At 41.0% G+C, this 15,533-nt stretch overlaps 1 protein-coding gene across 4 annotated transcripts in view; it reads right to left on the reverse strand.

Moving 5' to 3' along the window:
- Positions 1 to 7,077: 7,077 nt before the first annotated feature.
- RFX8 (RFX family member 8, lacking RFX DNA binding domain) overlaps positions 7,078 to 15,533 on the reverse strand; it is a 169,325-nt gene continuing 160,869 nt past the window's right edge. For all 4 annotated transcript variants that reach the window (XM_033947736.1, XM_033947735.1, XM_033947734.1 and 1 more), the window contains 2 exons: positions 7,885 to 8,174; positions 7,078 to 7,491 (listed from right to left, as the gene is read on the reverse strand). In XM_033947736.1, coding sequence (XP_033803627.1) covers positions 7,330 to 7,491; positions 7,885 to 8,174 — 452 coding nt within the window. In that variant the 3' untranslated portion in view covers positions 7,078 to 7,329. The remainder of the gene's footprint in view (positions 7,492 to 7,884; positions 8,175 to 15,533) is intronic.

The following is a 15,533-nucleotide window of genomic DNA, read 5'->3' on the forward strand; positions in this document are numbered from 1 at the left end:
TGTTTTTCTACTATTTTTATGTATGGCTATAATGAAGCCATCAGTCAGATAGATTGGGGCTGAGCCATGTAACAAAAACAGCCCAGCTTCTGAAGTCAATATTTTAGGAAATACATTTAGTTCACTTCTGCAATACATCTATGAACTTGCCATGCTTTTGTCCTACCTAAAATATGCCCAGAACACAGCTTGTGCCATTTGCTTGCACTTTGGTTTGATATATGCATATCCCAGCTTTATATAATAGGGACTTAAATATTTATGTAAGATAAACATTTGCATGCCAGTGAAAATTGAGCTTGGAAAATAAGGGCCTGTGGTATTTATGCACACCATTTAAGAATAGGGTTTAAGTGCCCTGCTGTCACTTTCTTAGGAGGATGTAAACCTTTGTGTGCAATTCCAAGTATTCTCTACATTTACATGTGCAAGGGGTGAATAAATGCAAGTCCCAGTTATAGATTTGTCCTTTTAGTATGGCTCCTTAAGCAACATAACAATGATACTAACTAGCTTGTCCTGGCATCATTGGTGGCAGCTTTTTTAGTAAAGTAATAGGACTTTCAATGTATTATTTTATATCATGGTCCTCATTTTACATTCTTAGAGGTGAAAGCAATGATATTGTGGTAATATATCTTCCCCTACCCAACCGCTGACTAGCATCACTTATTCACTAATATCAACATTATTATAATTCAACTCCTCTGTGGCAGAGCCCAGGCCAGACTGCCCACATGCACTCAAACCAGCACAAACAACCACTGTAAAAAAGGTGCAACGAGAAGAAATCTTTTATTTTTCTAGAGACCTGAGTCTGTTTCCTCAGACTCAGGAAAGGCACAAACAATTGCTTAGTTTTCATAGCCTTAAGTCACTTACACATTTATTTTCCTTATGGACTTGGCTTACCCTGCTTCAGTAGAGACCAGTTACACCTGGAGGTGCTTGCACACGTCCCATATCTTTCTAAGGCTCCCTCAGCCGACAACTAGGAAAGGGGAAATTTCTCTCTCCCTGGGGCTCCTTCCTTCCTCAGAGACTTTTCTCTCTTGTGGGGACCAGCTACCAATGATTCTTCTCTGGGGTTAGATAAATACCTCTCTGCTGAACTCTGTCCCCTGACTCAGCAGGGCCACCTTGTTAAGGTAGCTCAACAGTGAGCTGTAAAGCCCAGTGCAGTCTGGGACATGTAGTCTGCTCAATCTTGAGCTGGCAGCCCCTGCTGTATGGAGGTGGAATGGTAGCATTAGTGGAAGATAACCCCTTACTCTTCCACACCCACCCCTTCATAGAGATACGCATACTTGCAATTATAGCATATGGTTCAAATGTGAAGAGGTGCTTTGAAAAGACTTCCAGAGAGAGAGCAAGAGACAGATAAAACTTCACTGGAAGTATTCGGTGTAAAATTGCTTTTAAACTTGGGGAAAGGTAGACTTTGAGTTAAATAGGTAATCTCAGTGAGTTTAAGTTACTCTGCTCACATAGAAAACGCAGTTTAAGGTAGGGATACCATATGGCTCCAATAAAAGGAGGACGGATTGAGACATCTGGGTTTTACTTCCATTGTTTTCAATGGAAGTAAAACCCACATATCTCAATCTGTCCTACTTACTTCCCATTGCTTCCAATGAAAGTAAAACCTGGATGTGTCAATCCATCCTCCTTTTTCTGGAGCCATAGGGTAACCCTAACAATAGCTCACACTAGGCAAATTTAGCATGCAGGTAAGCCCTATGTATAGCTTTATAGGGATAGCCCCTTTCTACAAAGCATATTTTAAGGGCTTGTGCTTGGATCTTAAATTCATCATAGACAAATTTGGTAAATTATATTTCAGATGGTAAGGGTGGAAACTATGAAAACATAATAAGTTATTTCTATACACAGATTTACGGTATAAAGATGTAATAAGTCTTTTCCCAAGTTTCATAATAAATAAATCCAAAAATTCAATGGCTGTTTGATTATAATGAAATGCAAATTTCAAAAATGGAGTCTGTTCATTAAGCCAAATTTCAAAATTACTAAGTTCTTCCAAAGATCCAGACCAAATAAAGAAAATATCATCAAGGAAGCGTTTCCATAATAATATGTTAGTAAAACTAGCTGTTTTATATACCGTTGAAGCTTAAAAACTCATTTACATATAAAGCAGCTATCGAGGGAGCTGTAGTAGCACCCATTGCTATCCCATGTTTCTGTTCATAGAATTCCCCGATACCAAAAATAATTTTTTGTAATAACCAATTTGGCCATTTCAATCAAACATTCAGAAGAAATTTGGCTATTTGAGAGATCTCTCAAATTAACATAGAGCTCCTTTTATCAAGCCACGCTAGCGGGGTTAACACACGCGACTTTTAATCATGCGCTAACCTCCACACTGGCCACAAAACTACCGCCTGTTCAAGGCAGGCATTAGCAGCTAGTGCGGCCGGCGTTTTAACGCGCGTTAAACCGCTAGCGCGGCTTGATAAAAGGAGCCCATTGTGTTCTATTGTCTCAATTACATCCTTTAGCGGGATATTTGCATAAAGTGAGTTGGCATCCGCTGTTACTAACCAAATTGTCTCCTCAACCTCCCCAAGACGTTCCAGCACTCTTAACATATGAGATGAATCTTTAATATATGATGGTATAGCCTTAACATGTTCTTTCAAAAAAACAGTCCACAAACTGTGATAAAGATTCAATAGAATTTTTTGTTGAAACTATCAGCCGATCTCGAAGTGACTTAACATCTTTATGTACTTTTGGAAGAAAATATATATATGGAGTTTGAGGGTGTTCCTGTACTAGGAAAGATGCCTCCTTAGCTCTCAAATTCTCACTTTTTAATGCTAAATTTACAATGCCCAGTATTTCTCATCCCACAATTGCCGCATGGCTTCAGAGTTATATTGAGTCTTAGATTGAAACATCACAGCAACAAGTGGACAAATGTCTCCGGTTCCAGATGTATCTGGACTTGCTCACACAGGGGCTGATTGCTCTAGAAGACCCAGGTCACTTTGTCTAATGTAGCTTTCTTGGCTAGTGCCGCACGCTCAAGAGTCATGCCATAAGACCAGAGTGTGATCTCACCAGAACAGTCAGGGAAAAATGCTTGAGTACCTAATGTAAACCACTTAGGCTTTAAGTGGAATATAAATACTTAAATAAATATTCAGAAGTGGTGAGGAGAACTGGAAAGAGCACAGGAAGTATCAAAAAGAATGTCACAGTATGGTTCGAAAAGCCAAAAGAGAGTATGAAGAGAGGCTAGCCAGGGAAGCACAAAATTTCAAACCGTTCTTTAGATATGTTAAAGGAAAGAAGCCGGCTAGGGAAGAGGTGGGACTGCTGGATGACGCAGACAGGAAGGAGTGGTAAAGGAGGAGAAAGAAGTGGCAGAAACACTTAACATGTTCTTTTCGTCTGTATTTACAAATGAAGACACATCCAACATACCGGAACCTGAGCAAATCTTCAATGGAGATCAAGCAGAAAAATTAACATCCATGGAAGTGAGCCTTGAAGACGTACGCAGGCAGATTGAAAAATTAAAAACTGACAAATCCCCGGGTCCGGATGGAATCCACCCAAGGGTTCTGAAGGAACTAAAGGAGGAAATAGCAGAACTACTGCAGCAAATCTGCAATCTATCCCTGAAAACAGGCGTGATCCCGGAGGATTGGAAGATAGCCAATGTTATGCCCCTCTTTAAAAAGGGATCAAGAGGTGACCCGGAAAACTACAGACCAGTGAGTCTGACCTCAGTTCCGGGAAAAATGGCAGAAGCACTGATAAAAGACAACATTGATGAACATTTTGAAAGAAACAAACTTCTGATAACCAGCCAACATGGATTCTGTAAGGGGAGATCGTGCCTAATGAACTTATTGCACTTCTTTGAAGGAATTAACAGACGGATGGACAGAGGAGACCCCATAGACATCATATATCTAGATTTCCAAAAAGCCTTTGACAAGGTACTCCATGAACGCCTACTTTGGAAACTGAAGAACCATGGGGTGGAAGACGTACATAGATGGATCAAAAATTGGTTGGCGGGTATGAAACAGAGGGTAAGAGTGAAGGGCCACTACTCGGACTGGAAAAGGGTCATGAGTGGTGTTCCGCAGGGCTCGGTGCTTGGACTGCTGCTATTTAATATATTTATAAATGATCTAGAAACAGGGACGAAGTACGAGATAATAAAATTCGCGGACGACACCAAACTATTTAGTGGAGCTCAGACTAAAGAGGACTGCATAGAATTGCAAAGGGACTTGAACAAACTAAGGGAATGGGCGATGAGATGGCAGATGAAGTTCAATGTTGAGAAATGTAAAGTACTACATGTGGGAAGCAGAAACCCGAGGTACAGCTATACGATGGGAGGGATGTTATTGAATGAGAGTACCCAAGAAAGGGACTTGGGGGTAATGGTGGACATGACAATGAAGCCGACGGCACAGTGCGCAGCGGCCGCTAAGAGAGTGAATAGAATGCTAGGTATAATCAAGAAGGGTATTACAACCAGAACGAAAGAAGTTATCCTGCCGTTGTATCGGGCGATGGTGCGTCTGCATCTGGAGTACTGCGTCCAATATTGGTCACTGTACCTTAAGAAGGATATGCGATACTCGAGAGGGTTCAGAGGAGAGCGACACGTTTGATAAAAGGTATGGAAAACCTTTCATACGCTGAGAGACTGGAGAAACTGGGACTCTTTTCCATGGAGAAGAGGAGACTTAGAGGGGATATGATAGAGACTTACAAGATCATGAAGGGCATAGAGAGAGTGGAGAGGGACAGATTCTTCAAAGTTTCAGAAAATAAAAGAATAAGAGGGCATTCAGAAAAGTTGAAAGGGGACAGATTCAAAATGAATGCTAGGAAGTTCTTCTTTACCTAATGTGTGGTGGATACCTGGAATGCGCTTCCAGAGGGCATAATAGGGTAGAGTACGGTACTGGGGTTCAAGAAAGGATTAGACAATTTCCTGTTGGAAAAGGGGATAGAGGGGTATAGATAGAGGATTACTGCACAGGTCCTGGACTGCTGGGCACGATGGACCTTATGTTCTTATGTCATTACCTCCCTACTGAAGGCCAAGAAACCATTCACTCTTTTGTATATGTCAAGACATGGGATACTTTTCAGCACTGGTGCAATACGGAGAATCTGGAGCCAAATAAAGTCCCAGTATTGTCAATTCTGGCCTTCCTTCAAGAGGGCTTGGACAAGGGATTAGCAGTGGCGTCCCTTAAAGTGCAGATGGCAGGCCTGGTTTGCTTTAGAGGCCAAGAAAAGCGAGTCTCCCTAGCTAATCTCCCAGACATTATTAGATTCTTCAAAGGAGCCCTGAGGCTCAGGCCGCTGATTCGGGATCCCTTCCCTTCCTGGAATCTCAACATCGTGTTAGAGGGTCTTCAGAGGGCTCCAAATGAGTCTTTGGAGGATGTTTCTCTCATGGATCTTATAATCAAAGAGCTTCAGAATTGCAAGCTTTGTTGAGCAGAGAACTGTTTTTGAGGATCACAGAAATGGGTGTGACCTTGCATACGATGTCTTCCTTTTTGCCAAAGGTTGTTTCAGCATTTCACATCAACTAGGAAGTCAGGCTACCAGTCTTTCAACCTATGGGTTCTAAGAAGAAAGACAATATTTTAAAGCTGTTGGACATCTGCAGAGTTCTCGTGTTACCTGGAAGTGACTAATGAGTTTCGTTTATCGGAGTATCTCTTTGTCCTAACCAAAGAGTTAACCTGAGGCAGACTAGCCTCCAAGGTCACCATTTCCTGGTAGATTCAGACAGTGATCTCCTCCACCTACACTGTCTGCGGCAAACAACTGCTGGTGTCATTGAAAGCACATTCAACCAGAGAAGCAGCCTCTTCTTGGGTGGAATTGAGGGTGATACCTACAGAGGAGATATGTAGATCTGTGACAGTCTTCCCTACACATTTTCACTAAATTCTATAGAGCGGATGTAGCAGGGCACAATGATTCCGCTTTTGGATCTTCAGTACTGAAAGCAGACTTATCTTTTCTACCCAGGACTGCTTAGGTACATCCCTAAGGTTCAGCATACCATTCCTATTTCACTGGAAAAAGAGAATAGGTTCATACCTTGATAATATATTTTCCAGTAGATAGAAATGGTATGCTGAATCCCCCACTTGATAATTTCTAATGTGCTTATTTCTGCCTTATGCTTCATGGTCCTCTCCATAGCTAAGACTTCTTTGCTAGTTGGGCTATGGGTTCAGTATTATTTTGTAAATAGAATCTTGAGATAATTGAGCTCCACTAATATTTAAGTTGTTGCTTTTGTGATGTGTTTTACTGTTCAATGGTAATGTTTGTTCATTTATACACTACAGTTTCATTATTGCCTGTTATAATGTTATATGAGCAGATCAGAATTTTGGTATCAAAGTTCTCCATTTCCATCCTTCTCCTGTCTTTTACTCTAGAGCTCTTGCATACTTTGGAATAAACTGAAGGGGGCAGCAGACTCCTGGGAGAAGGAGGTTTCAAAAGCTGTGACTGACATCTTTCTGTAGTATGCTCATGAGAAAGGACAGAGTAGCTTAAGGTTCCTATTTACTGGAAAAGATATTATCAAAGTCAGAACCTATTCTCTTTTTGGATTATTTCAATATGGCAACACTTATGTTCTTAATGACATACTCTAGGCCCGGTATATTATTTCATGAATGAGGTTTAAGCTGTAATTTTTTCTCAAGAGAATCAATGGAATACTTTTCTGGAGCTGCTTACTCGTATAGGGAATTAGCCTCTATTACTGAATCCTTCACCGTCAGCTATACCAGACATTTCCCAATATTTTGGTAATGGTGCTGTTTATTAATGCCACATCCACTTAATATAATTATGTTTCAAACAGTGCAATGTGTAAAATAAAAAGAGTTTTCATGCAACGAAAACAAAAGATATAACAAGAAAATACTAATGCATATACTGATATATAATTACTATTTTTACAATAAAACAGTTTTGACAGATTTCAAGAGATTATCAGATACAAAATATTGATAAACCCGTTTGAAAAGAGGGCTTGGAACCATGCATTTTCAGAGAGAATTATTAGTTAAAAAAGGATAACTCTATTGTACAAGAAAATAAATTTCAACAACCATCTAAAAGGTAATTCTAGAACAAATAAAGCACACTATGATACCTCTCCCCAAAAATATATCCCATAAATTAGCTCATGCTACTAACTATAACATCCCATTTCAAAAGCAAAACAAATATCTATGTTCATTTCCAAACTAGTAGAATACATGAATTATGATGCAAGCTGTGAAGCTATTCCTTAGAACAAATGCTGATAGAATTTTGCTGTATATTTGAAGTATGAATCACAAATCTCTGTCCATCTTCTAGTGTCACAACCGTTTCCTGTCCCACGGGAAGATTCAGCTTCATGACACTTTTGGCAGACGTGTCTTCCAGCATCACCTGGATCAGCTGCACATGAAAAATGAAACAGAATTGTCTTAGACTAATTTTAATTTAAAAAAATTTAATCATGTATGAAGAGGGCAAACATAGAGCAATTCTCATGTTTCCAGGCTTGAATTTCTTAAAGTGAGTGTTATTAGGTTGGATTTGGCAATAGTGCAGCAGAGCAGACATAGTTTGTCTCTTAGTTGGCGTCATAGCTCTACTGAAAAGTTCTGTTCTTAGAAGCTGCCTCTTGACTGCTTGCCCCCTCCAAGCTGGGTGAACCCACTTGCCTTGGAGAGGAACATCCAAATACTTTTGTGGCAGAGGTCCAGCATACATTTGCACACTTTTTTTCTTTTCTCAAAATTTCACAATCTAACATTTAATGACAAATGCACTAGTAATGCATGTCACCTTGTTGCCAGTGGTGGTGTCCACAAGGAAACCCAGGACTTTAAGCATAATGTTACTTAAATTAAGATCACATTGGCCAATATTTTCCACTGCCTTCTGAGGAGACTCTAGGGATTCTGGCTGTTCCACAGAGACCTCCAAAAGGTAGGTAGACTCTTGAGCTGTTTGATTAGTTGAGTGATGTTTTTGCAGGTCTTCTATGGTTTTCATGTCATCTTCTTCTTCTAGACAGGACTGAAGTATATGAATCACATATTCCAAAAGAAGCAAATTCAATAAATGCCAGGATCCTGTGAATTTATTAAAACAAACATAGTAACACCATGCATATGTGCAAGTTTAATTTTAAAAAAATAGTAATGCAACCTGAATTTCACTTCTTGTAATGTACAAATTGCCATTTTTTCTTAAAATAATACAGCTGAAATTAACAAAATAACTGTAAAGAATTCCAAGAAGCAGCATTTATTTTCTGTAAACAAGTTTAATACGGTACAGGTTATACAAGTTTTGCCAGCCACACCCTCTCCATCCCTCTTGGCACTTAATTTAAATTACAATCACTCTTAGCACCCTAAGCAAGCATTTAGCACCCACTCGGAGTAGTCCATTGGCCCATCTTTGAAAGAAACTGATTCAAACATGTTTATCTGACAAAGAGAGGGCAATTCTCTTACCTTTGAGGGGGTGCTGACAAGTTCTCAGCCCACTCAACCAAGGTCTAGATTCACTAACAATAGTGACTCAATCGCTGTTGGACGATTCTCTAGCCGATTTTCCAACAGCAATTGATTCACTATTATGTTTGCATGCAAATGATTTGCACGGAGGTGCAAATCATTTGCATGCAAACCCACTGAGTCAATCGCTCAGTGAGTGATTGACACAATGCAGAGCCCTAACAGTAGTGACAGGGGAAGCAGCCTCCTGTCTTTGCTGTCAGGGCTTTTGCTTTTTTTTTTAATGGACCAGATGTTCTGCACACCATCTGTCCCATTAAAAAAGTCCCCCCCCGGGCTAGCACTCTCGAGCTACTGTTTACTCCCTGAACCCCAAAAAGATGGCAGGAGGGATGCCCACTCCTTCCTGCCCCAAAGGCACCTGCCCGCTCCTGATAAAAAACAGCAGGAGGGATGCCCATTCCCTCCTGCCCGCAAATACCTCCCTCCTCCCCCCGAAGAAAAAGGCAGAAAAGATGCTCACTCTCTCCTGCCACCGGAGGCCCCCCCTCCAGGCCCTGTACCTTTGACGTTGGGAGCACGAGGTACCGAAAACACCTCCTGCTCCTCCGTGACGACACTGAGCCTTAGGCCCCTCCCTGGTGCATCATGTGATGCACAGGGAGGGGCCTCAGGCCCTGATTGGCTCAGATGCCTCGGGCTCCTCCTTGGGAGGGGCCTGAGGCATCTGAGCCAATCAGGGACTTCCTTAGGAAGGAGCCTATGAAAACCCTAATTGGCCACCCTATACCTCTGTAGATTTTTCCTAGTGCAATTAGGGTTACCATATGACTCCAGACAAAGGAGGACGGATTGAGACATCCAGGTTTTACTTCCATTGAAAGCAATGGAAGTAAGAAGGACAGATTGAGATATCTGGGCTTTATTTTCATTGAAAGCAATAGAAGTAAAACCCGGATGTCTCAATCCATCCTCCTTTTTCTACAGTCATATGGTAACCCTAAGTGCAATCAAATTCTCCTGCCTGTTGCTCGTGCCAGCCTGATTCCCCTCTGAATCACTTCTGGGTCATGGGGCCAGGAAATGACATGAAAGGGAAATCCAACACTGGCATGAGGAGCATGCTGGAGAAGCCACGTGAGCTAGTAAAGATTTAGAGGTATGGGGGGCAGGGAGGGAGAGCGTGAGTGTGGAGTGGAGGGCGGGGGGTGGGGTGAGGAAGCGCATAGAGAGGAGGCGTGGAGTGCACCTCCTACCCTTACTATGCCACTAAATATATTTGTTTATTTTTACTGTTTTTGTGTGTCTTAATGATTTTGAATGTTTTATTGTAAGCTGTCTAGGCTTTAGGCAGATGTTAATAAATATCTTAAATAAATAAATAGAGTGGAGTATGGGCCTGAGACCTCATCTCCATGGTTCACTACACTGCCCATAATCTACTCCAGGAACTTGCCACTAGGATTGGCCATATCTGAAACTATCATACAGGCAGGTATATAATATTTCATTCACTTCTTAGGGAGATGGGAGGGGGTCAATGACCACTGGGGGAGTGTGGGGGATCATGCTTAACATCTTTCCAGTGATCATTTGGTCAGTTTGGACACCTTTTGGCACTTATTCGTTGTTAAAACAAGTCTAGTCCTAGATATCCAATTTGTGCCCTGGATGTATTCTTAAATGTTCAATTATGGCAGAAAAACATCCAAATAAGCAAGCCCTAGCCCCCTCCAGACCATACGTCTAATACACCCCCCTGGAGATTTAGATGCATTGCGGTCAAGCACCATAGAGATCCGTTAGAAAACAGGTTTTGAAAATAGCGAATTGGAAGCGTTTGGTGAGAAAAATGTTCATCTGTTCCTTTATGCCACATTTTGTATATTTTTCTTTTTTTTTAAAAGGAGCCTCATAGTCTATCCACTGATAGATCAGGCCCAATCGCTACAGAGTCATAATTACGTGGGATAAAAAATAAGTTCTAGAAATGAGAGGGAACTCAGTTTCTAGGATTTCCAAAACTTCACAAAGGTATTATTTTTTTTTAAGTTCAAGACAGAGATAAAGTTCAAGACTCAAAAATTGGTTTTATCTTTTATATAGAGCTTTTTGGACCCCTGTTCGTATGCAAAAAATAGATAGTTCTAAGTCTAATAGATGTTGGCACTGTCATCTTGAAGCTGGGACATTAGATCATCTTTTATTCTATTGTCCATTTATTTTATCATTTTGGAAATCAATTTGGCCTCAAATTAATAGGATGTTAGAAAATCCGGTAGCCGTGACATATGATACTATTTTATTTGGGACAACTATGAGAGCAAGAAGTCAAATCTCGTCAGATAACAACAAGCTTTTGTTTATTTTAACTGGAATAGCAATACAACAAATAACATACAATTGGAAAACATATGACAGGTTAAATTATAATTTTTGGTGGAATTCTGTGTGTCATATATACAAAATGGAGCTCACAATAGCAACGCAAAAAGATTATATTAGTAAATTTCAGAAAGTCTGGGGACCGTTAACAGATTTTTGTAATGAATGATTAACTTTTCCCATGTTAAGGTATTTGATTAGGGGGGAAAAGGGTGAGTTTTACTTGTTGTTATTATATAATACATGAGTATTTCAATAATTTCACAGTAAGGATGATTTTATGATTTATTGAATAGGGAGGGAGGGAGAGGGATTATTAGATTCAATAAGAATGATATAAATGTTAGATTTCTTTCATAATATTTAAAATATTATAGAATTTTAATTTGTAATGAAATGTTAAATTTGATGCTTATATGAGAGTTAATCAAGTGTGTATCTTTAAGTTTTAAATGAGTTTATTTGCTACACTTGTTGTAACATACGAAAATGAATAAAGAATTAAAAAAAAAAAAAAAATTAAGACCTCTAACAGTATAAATTTTCAAGTCTATGATGGATTATGTTCCTGTCTTGAATTAACCCATCTGTACAGAGTGAGCTGAACCTCTGTGTAGAAATTTGAAGTTGGTTTGTCTTTCATTTCTTATTTTGTTTCCTGTGCTTTTCTGCTTTCAGCTGGCAGGGCTGGCAAGGTTCATACATTCTACATGTAAGTTGTTACTAAGCAACACAGCTCTTATAGCTTTATCGATAGATAGTTGATAAAATTTGGAATATAGCCCCCAGGCAGTATGAAAGATAAAAATACAGTAAAACAAACACTGCTTTAACACCAGTGGCATACCAAGGGGGGGGGCCGGGTGAGGGGGGCCGGGTGGGGGGGGAGGTCCGCCCCAGGTCCTCTCTGCTCTTTGCCCTCCCACCTCGTGCACACACAGCGTGGTGCATGCCGGACAGCCAAAGCCAGAAGGACTCTCTTCCTCTCCCCCTCCCCTCCGCACCAGCATTAGGGGAAGCTTAATTCAATTCCCCAGTGGATGGAGAGAAGAGGAGAAATGGGTTGGGCTGTGGAGATAAGAGGGAGAGGGAAATTAAAGTAACAGGCTAGGAAGGAAGAATTGGAGAGCAAACTTCTAATAGGAAGATACATAAATAAAATTAAGAGAATACAGTATAAACAGAAAAGAGGAAAAAATAAAGAGGTAGAGTTGAAAGTCTGAGGAAAAATAACTACTATTTGGGTTTCTGACTGGTACTTGTGACCTGGATTGGCCACTCTGTAGGCAGGATACTGAGCTAGATAGACCATTGGTCTGACCCTGTATGGCTATTCTTATGTACAGATCCAGGGGGCCCCGCAGTCTGAACTTCTTTTCCTCTTCTCTCTATCTCCCTCACTTCTCAGTCTGTTACTTTTCACTGGGGCCCAGACATGGCAGCCATCTCTTGCAAGCTGCAGTGATCTGCCCTTATGTAAATGGGAAGTTGCAGCAGAAGGAAAACTTTGGGGCAGCTGAAAAGTAACATTTGGAAAGTGGCATACTGGGGGGATGGGAGAGAGAGGAAGAGAAACAGTCTGCCCCTGGTGCTCCAAGGCCTGGTGTCATTAACTTCTTCCAGCAGCAACAGCGTTTACAATTCGCTGCTGTTGCCGGCTTCAGGCCTTTCACTGTGCCAGGTCCTGCCTACTTCCTGTTTCCATGAAGGCAGGACCCGATGGAGAAGAAGGCCCAAAGCCAGCAACAGCAGCAAATTGTGAATGCTGCTGCTGCCTGAGAAATTCATGATGCCAGGCCTTGGAGCACCCGCTTAGGTGCTGAACTGCTGACCGGGAATGGGGTGACAGAAAAAGGAAAGGGAGCAGAGGGAGAGAGAATTGCTGCACCCAACTGGAGGGAGAGAGAGAGAGGGAGAAAAAAGATGAGGAAGGAATGAAAGGATATGCCAGTGCATGGAGGGGAGGGAGGAAGAGATGCCAGGGCATGGAGGGAAAGAGGAAGGTATGCCAGGGCATGGAGGGAAGGAGGAAAGTATACCAGACCAAGGGAAAAGGAAGGAGAGGAGATGCCAGAGCAGGGGGGAAGGGGAGAAGACTGATACCAGACCTGGGAGGAGTAAAGGAGGAAGGAGACAGATACGAGATCTGAGGGGAGGAAAAGAAGAGAGAGAGAGATGCTAAAATCTGCTGGGAGAGATGGAAGGGAGAGGCAGACAGTTTCTGGAAGAGGCATAGAAAGAGAGCAGATGCCATGTGGAAGAGGCAGAGAGAGGGCAGACAGTGGATGGAAGGAAGAGAATGATAAGAAGATGAGGAAAGCAGAAACCAGACAACCAAGGTAGAAAAAAAATTTCTATTTGTTTTATTTATTTATTTTTGCTTTAGGATAAAGTATTATTGTAGCTGTGTTGATAATCGTTTATTAATAGAAAATGGAAATAAGGTGATCCTGTTTATTGAACTAATTTTAATACATTTTATTACTAATTCAGAGATCATAATTTCTTTCCTCAGGTCACGACAGGGATAGTTTAACAGCAGTATAGTTTACTGACCTGAAGAAAGAGGTTTTTACCTCTGAAAGCTAAGTGAGAAATGTATTAGTCCAATAAAATGGTATTTTCTTATTTCTCATTATTTGTTTTATTTTTATTTGTTAATTTGTAAAGTGGTGATTGTTATGTATCAGTTTTTTCAAATTTACATCTACTGTCTTTATATTTTGCACAGTATTAGAGGACATGTGTTACTGTTTTTGTGGTGTTGCATTGTATGCAGAGTCTGGTTTCTTGGCGGTTCAGTTTAACTTTTGTCTACATATTTCTATTTTTAGTTTGTGATTATTCCATATTGGGTGAGGGTGTATCTGTTCTGTGTGTATGAAAAGAACATAGTTTTCAGTTGGCATTGACTGTGTGGGATCTGGCTTGTTTAGTTTTATAATATATGTGTTGGTATTCTAGTGCTCACTGCAGTGTTTAAGATGCTGCCTTTTCCTAGGTACACTCTTGTTGTGCGATATGTGGATTGTTACTAAAAATCATATTTTTCATATAGATGGGAAGGGGGGGGGGTGTCAAAAAATGATGGGCCCCGGGTGTCACAGATGCTAGGTACGCCACTATTTAACACCATAATATTTGACCTCACAATCCTTCCTGTCCTAAGTTGTCTGACTTGTTATCTGGATATTGGTGATGGATATCACTGTAACACAGTAATAGTAAATGACAGCAGAAAAAGCCCCTCATAGTTCATGCAGTCTGCCCAACAAGGTAGCGCGAGCCACGCCTGCTACTCTGTGTGCAGGCTCCAGTCACCCATGTTTTATGTTTGAATGGTTTTATTGAACAGTCAAATAAAGTACACTTCTCCCTCCGTATCCACGGTGTCCGTATCTGCGGATTCGCTTATTTGCAATTTTTTGGCTGCTGACTCCGCCCCTTAATTTTCATCACTGAACCTGGTGTTTCACATTGGAAATTGCTGCTCCCGGTGGTTCCTGAAGGAAACCGCAGGTCGGGTTATTCATGGTTTATTGTCTTTTTCGGGTTTATTTTACCGAAAAACCGCGAATAACATGCAAAAAGTTATTCGCGTTTTTTTTGTATTCACGGCTATGTTCTGCCCGCATCCCCTGCGAATACAGAGGGAGAAGTGTACAACCAATTACATACCTTCATGGTATTCCATTGTACTGTATTTCAGAGTATCGCAATCTAATCTTTCCCCTCCCAGCACTCACCCACATAATAAAGAGAGACACTACTGACTTGGGGGTGGGGGGAATCAAATAAAGGGGTAAGAATGAAATTAACTGAACATTTACATGATTGCCCAAAACTATACCCAGGGGAGTCAGACTGGGGAGCAATTTCTTATCCACTCCTGGGAGTCCATCCCCAGTCCTACCATGCAGGAAGAGAACCAAACATCCAGGTGCAAAAAAACCCCCCCAAAACCAAACCCATCCCATATTCATATTCATACTGCACTCATACAACATACACATCACTGCGATTGAATATAAATGCCCCAAACCTTTAGAAAATGCTGTTTCCTTTTAAAAGAATGTTGCACCTGTCTGCCGCTCCAGCTACACGAGGGCATGTAGCTGATTATGCCATGCCAAATAAGAGGGCGCCCCATCTCTAATCCACACCCTTAAAATGACCCTCTTGCCCAGCAGCCCCGCCATCCAAAGAAAAAGGCAATGATATCGATGGGGAAGTCATAAGGTCTCATATTTATCTAGTAGCAAACTTGCTGGCAATAAAGTAATGGGATGTCAAGAAAGAACTAGTGCTATGATGGCATTTTTGAGAGAGAAGCGAAGCCACCCCTTCCGATTTAAATACTTGTTCCTGAGTAAAATAAGCCCGATGTCGTATACGAAACTAACATTCCCGTAATTTTGCATTAACAAAAGTATCTAGTATTCTCTTAATTGATTAATATCAAGGGAGTCTGGAAGTCTCAAATCCAAGCTCCATGATGCCCACATGGTGCCTTTTGTCTGTCTCTTAGATAGAGACTGTAATTCTTTATGAAGCGGAGAGACCGGGATGCCATTCTCTGGAAGT

This window comes from Geotrypetes seraphini, chromosome 6, assembly GCF_902459505.1.
Source record: "Geotrypetes seraphini chromosome 6, aGeoSer1.1, whole genome shotgun sequence".
Classification (NCBI taxonomy): domain Eukaryota; kingdom Metazoa; phylum Chordata; class Amphibia; order Gymnophiona; family Dermophiidae; genus Geotrypetes; species Geotrypetes seraphini.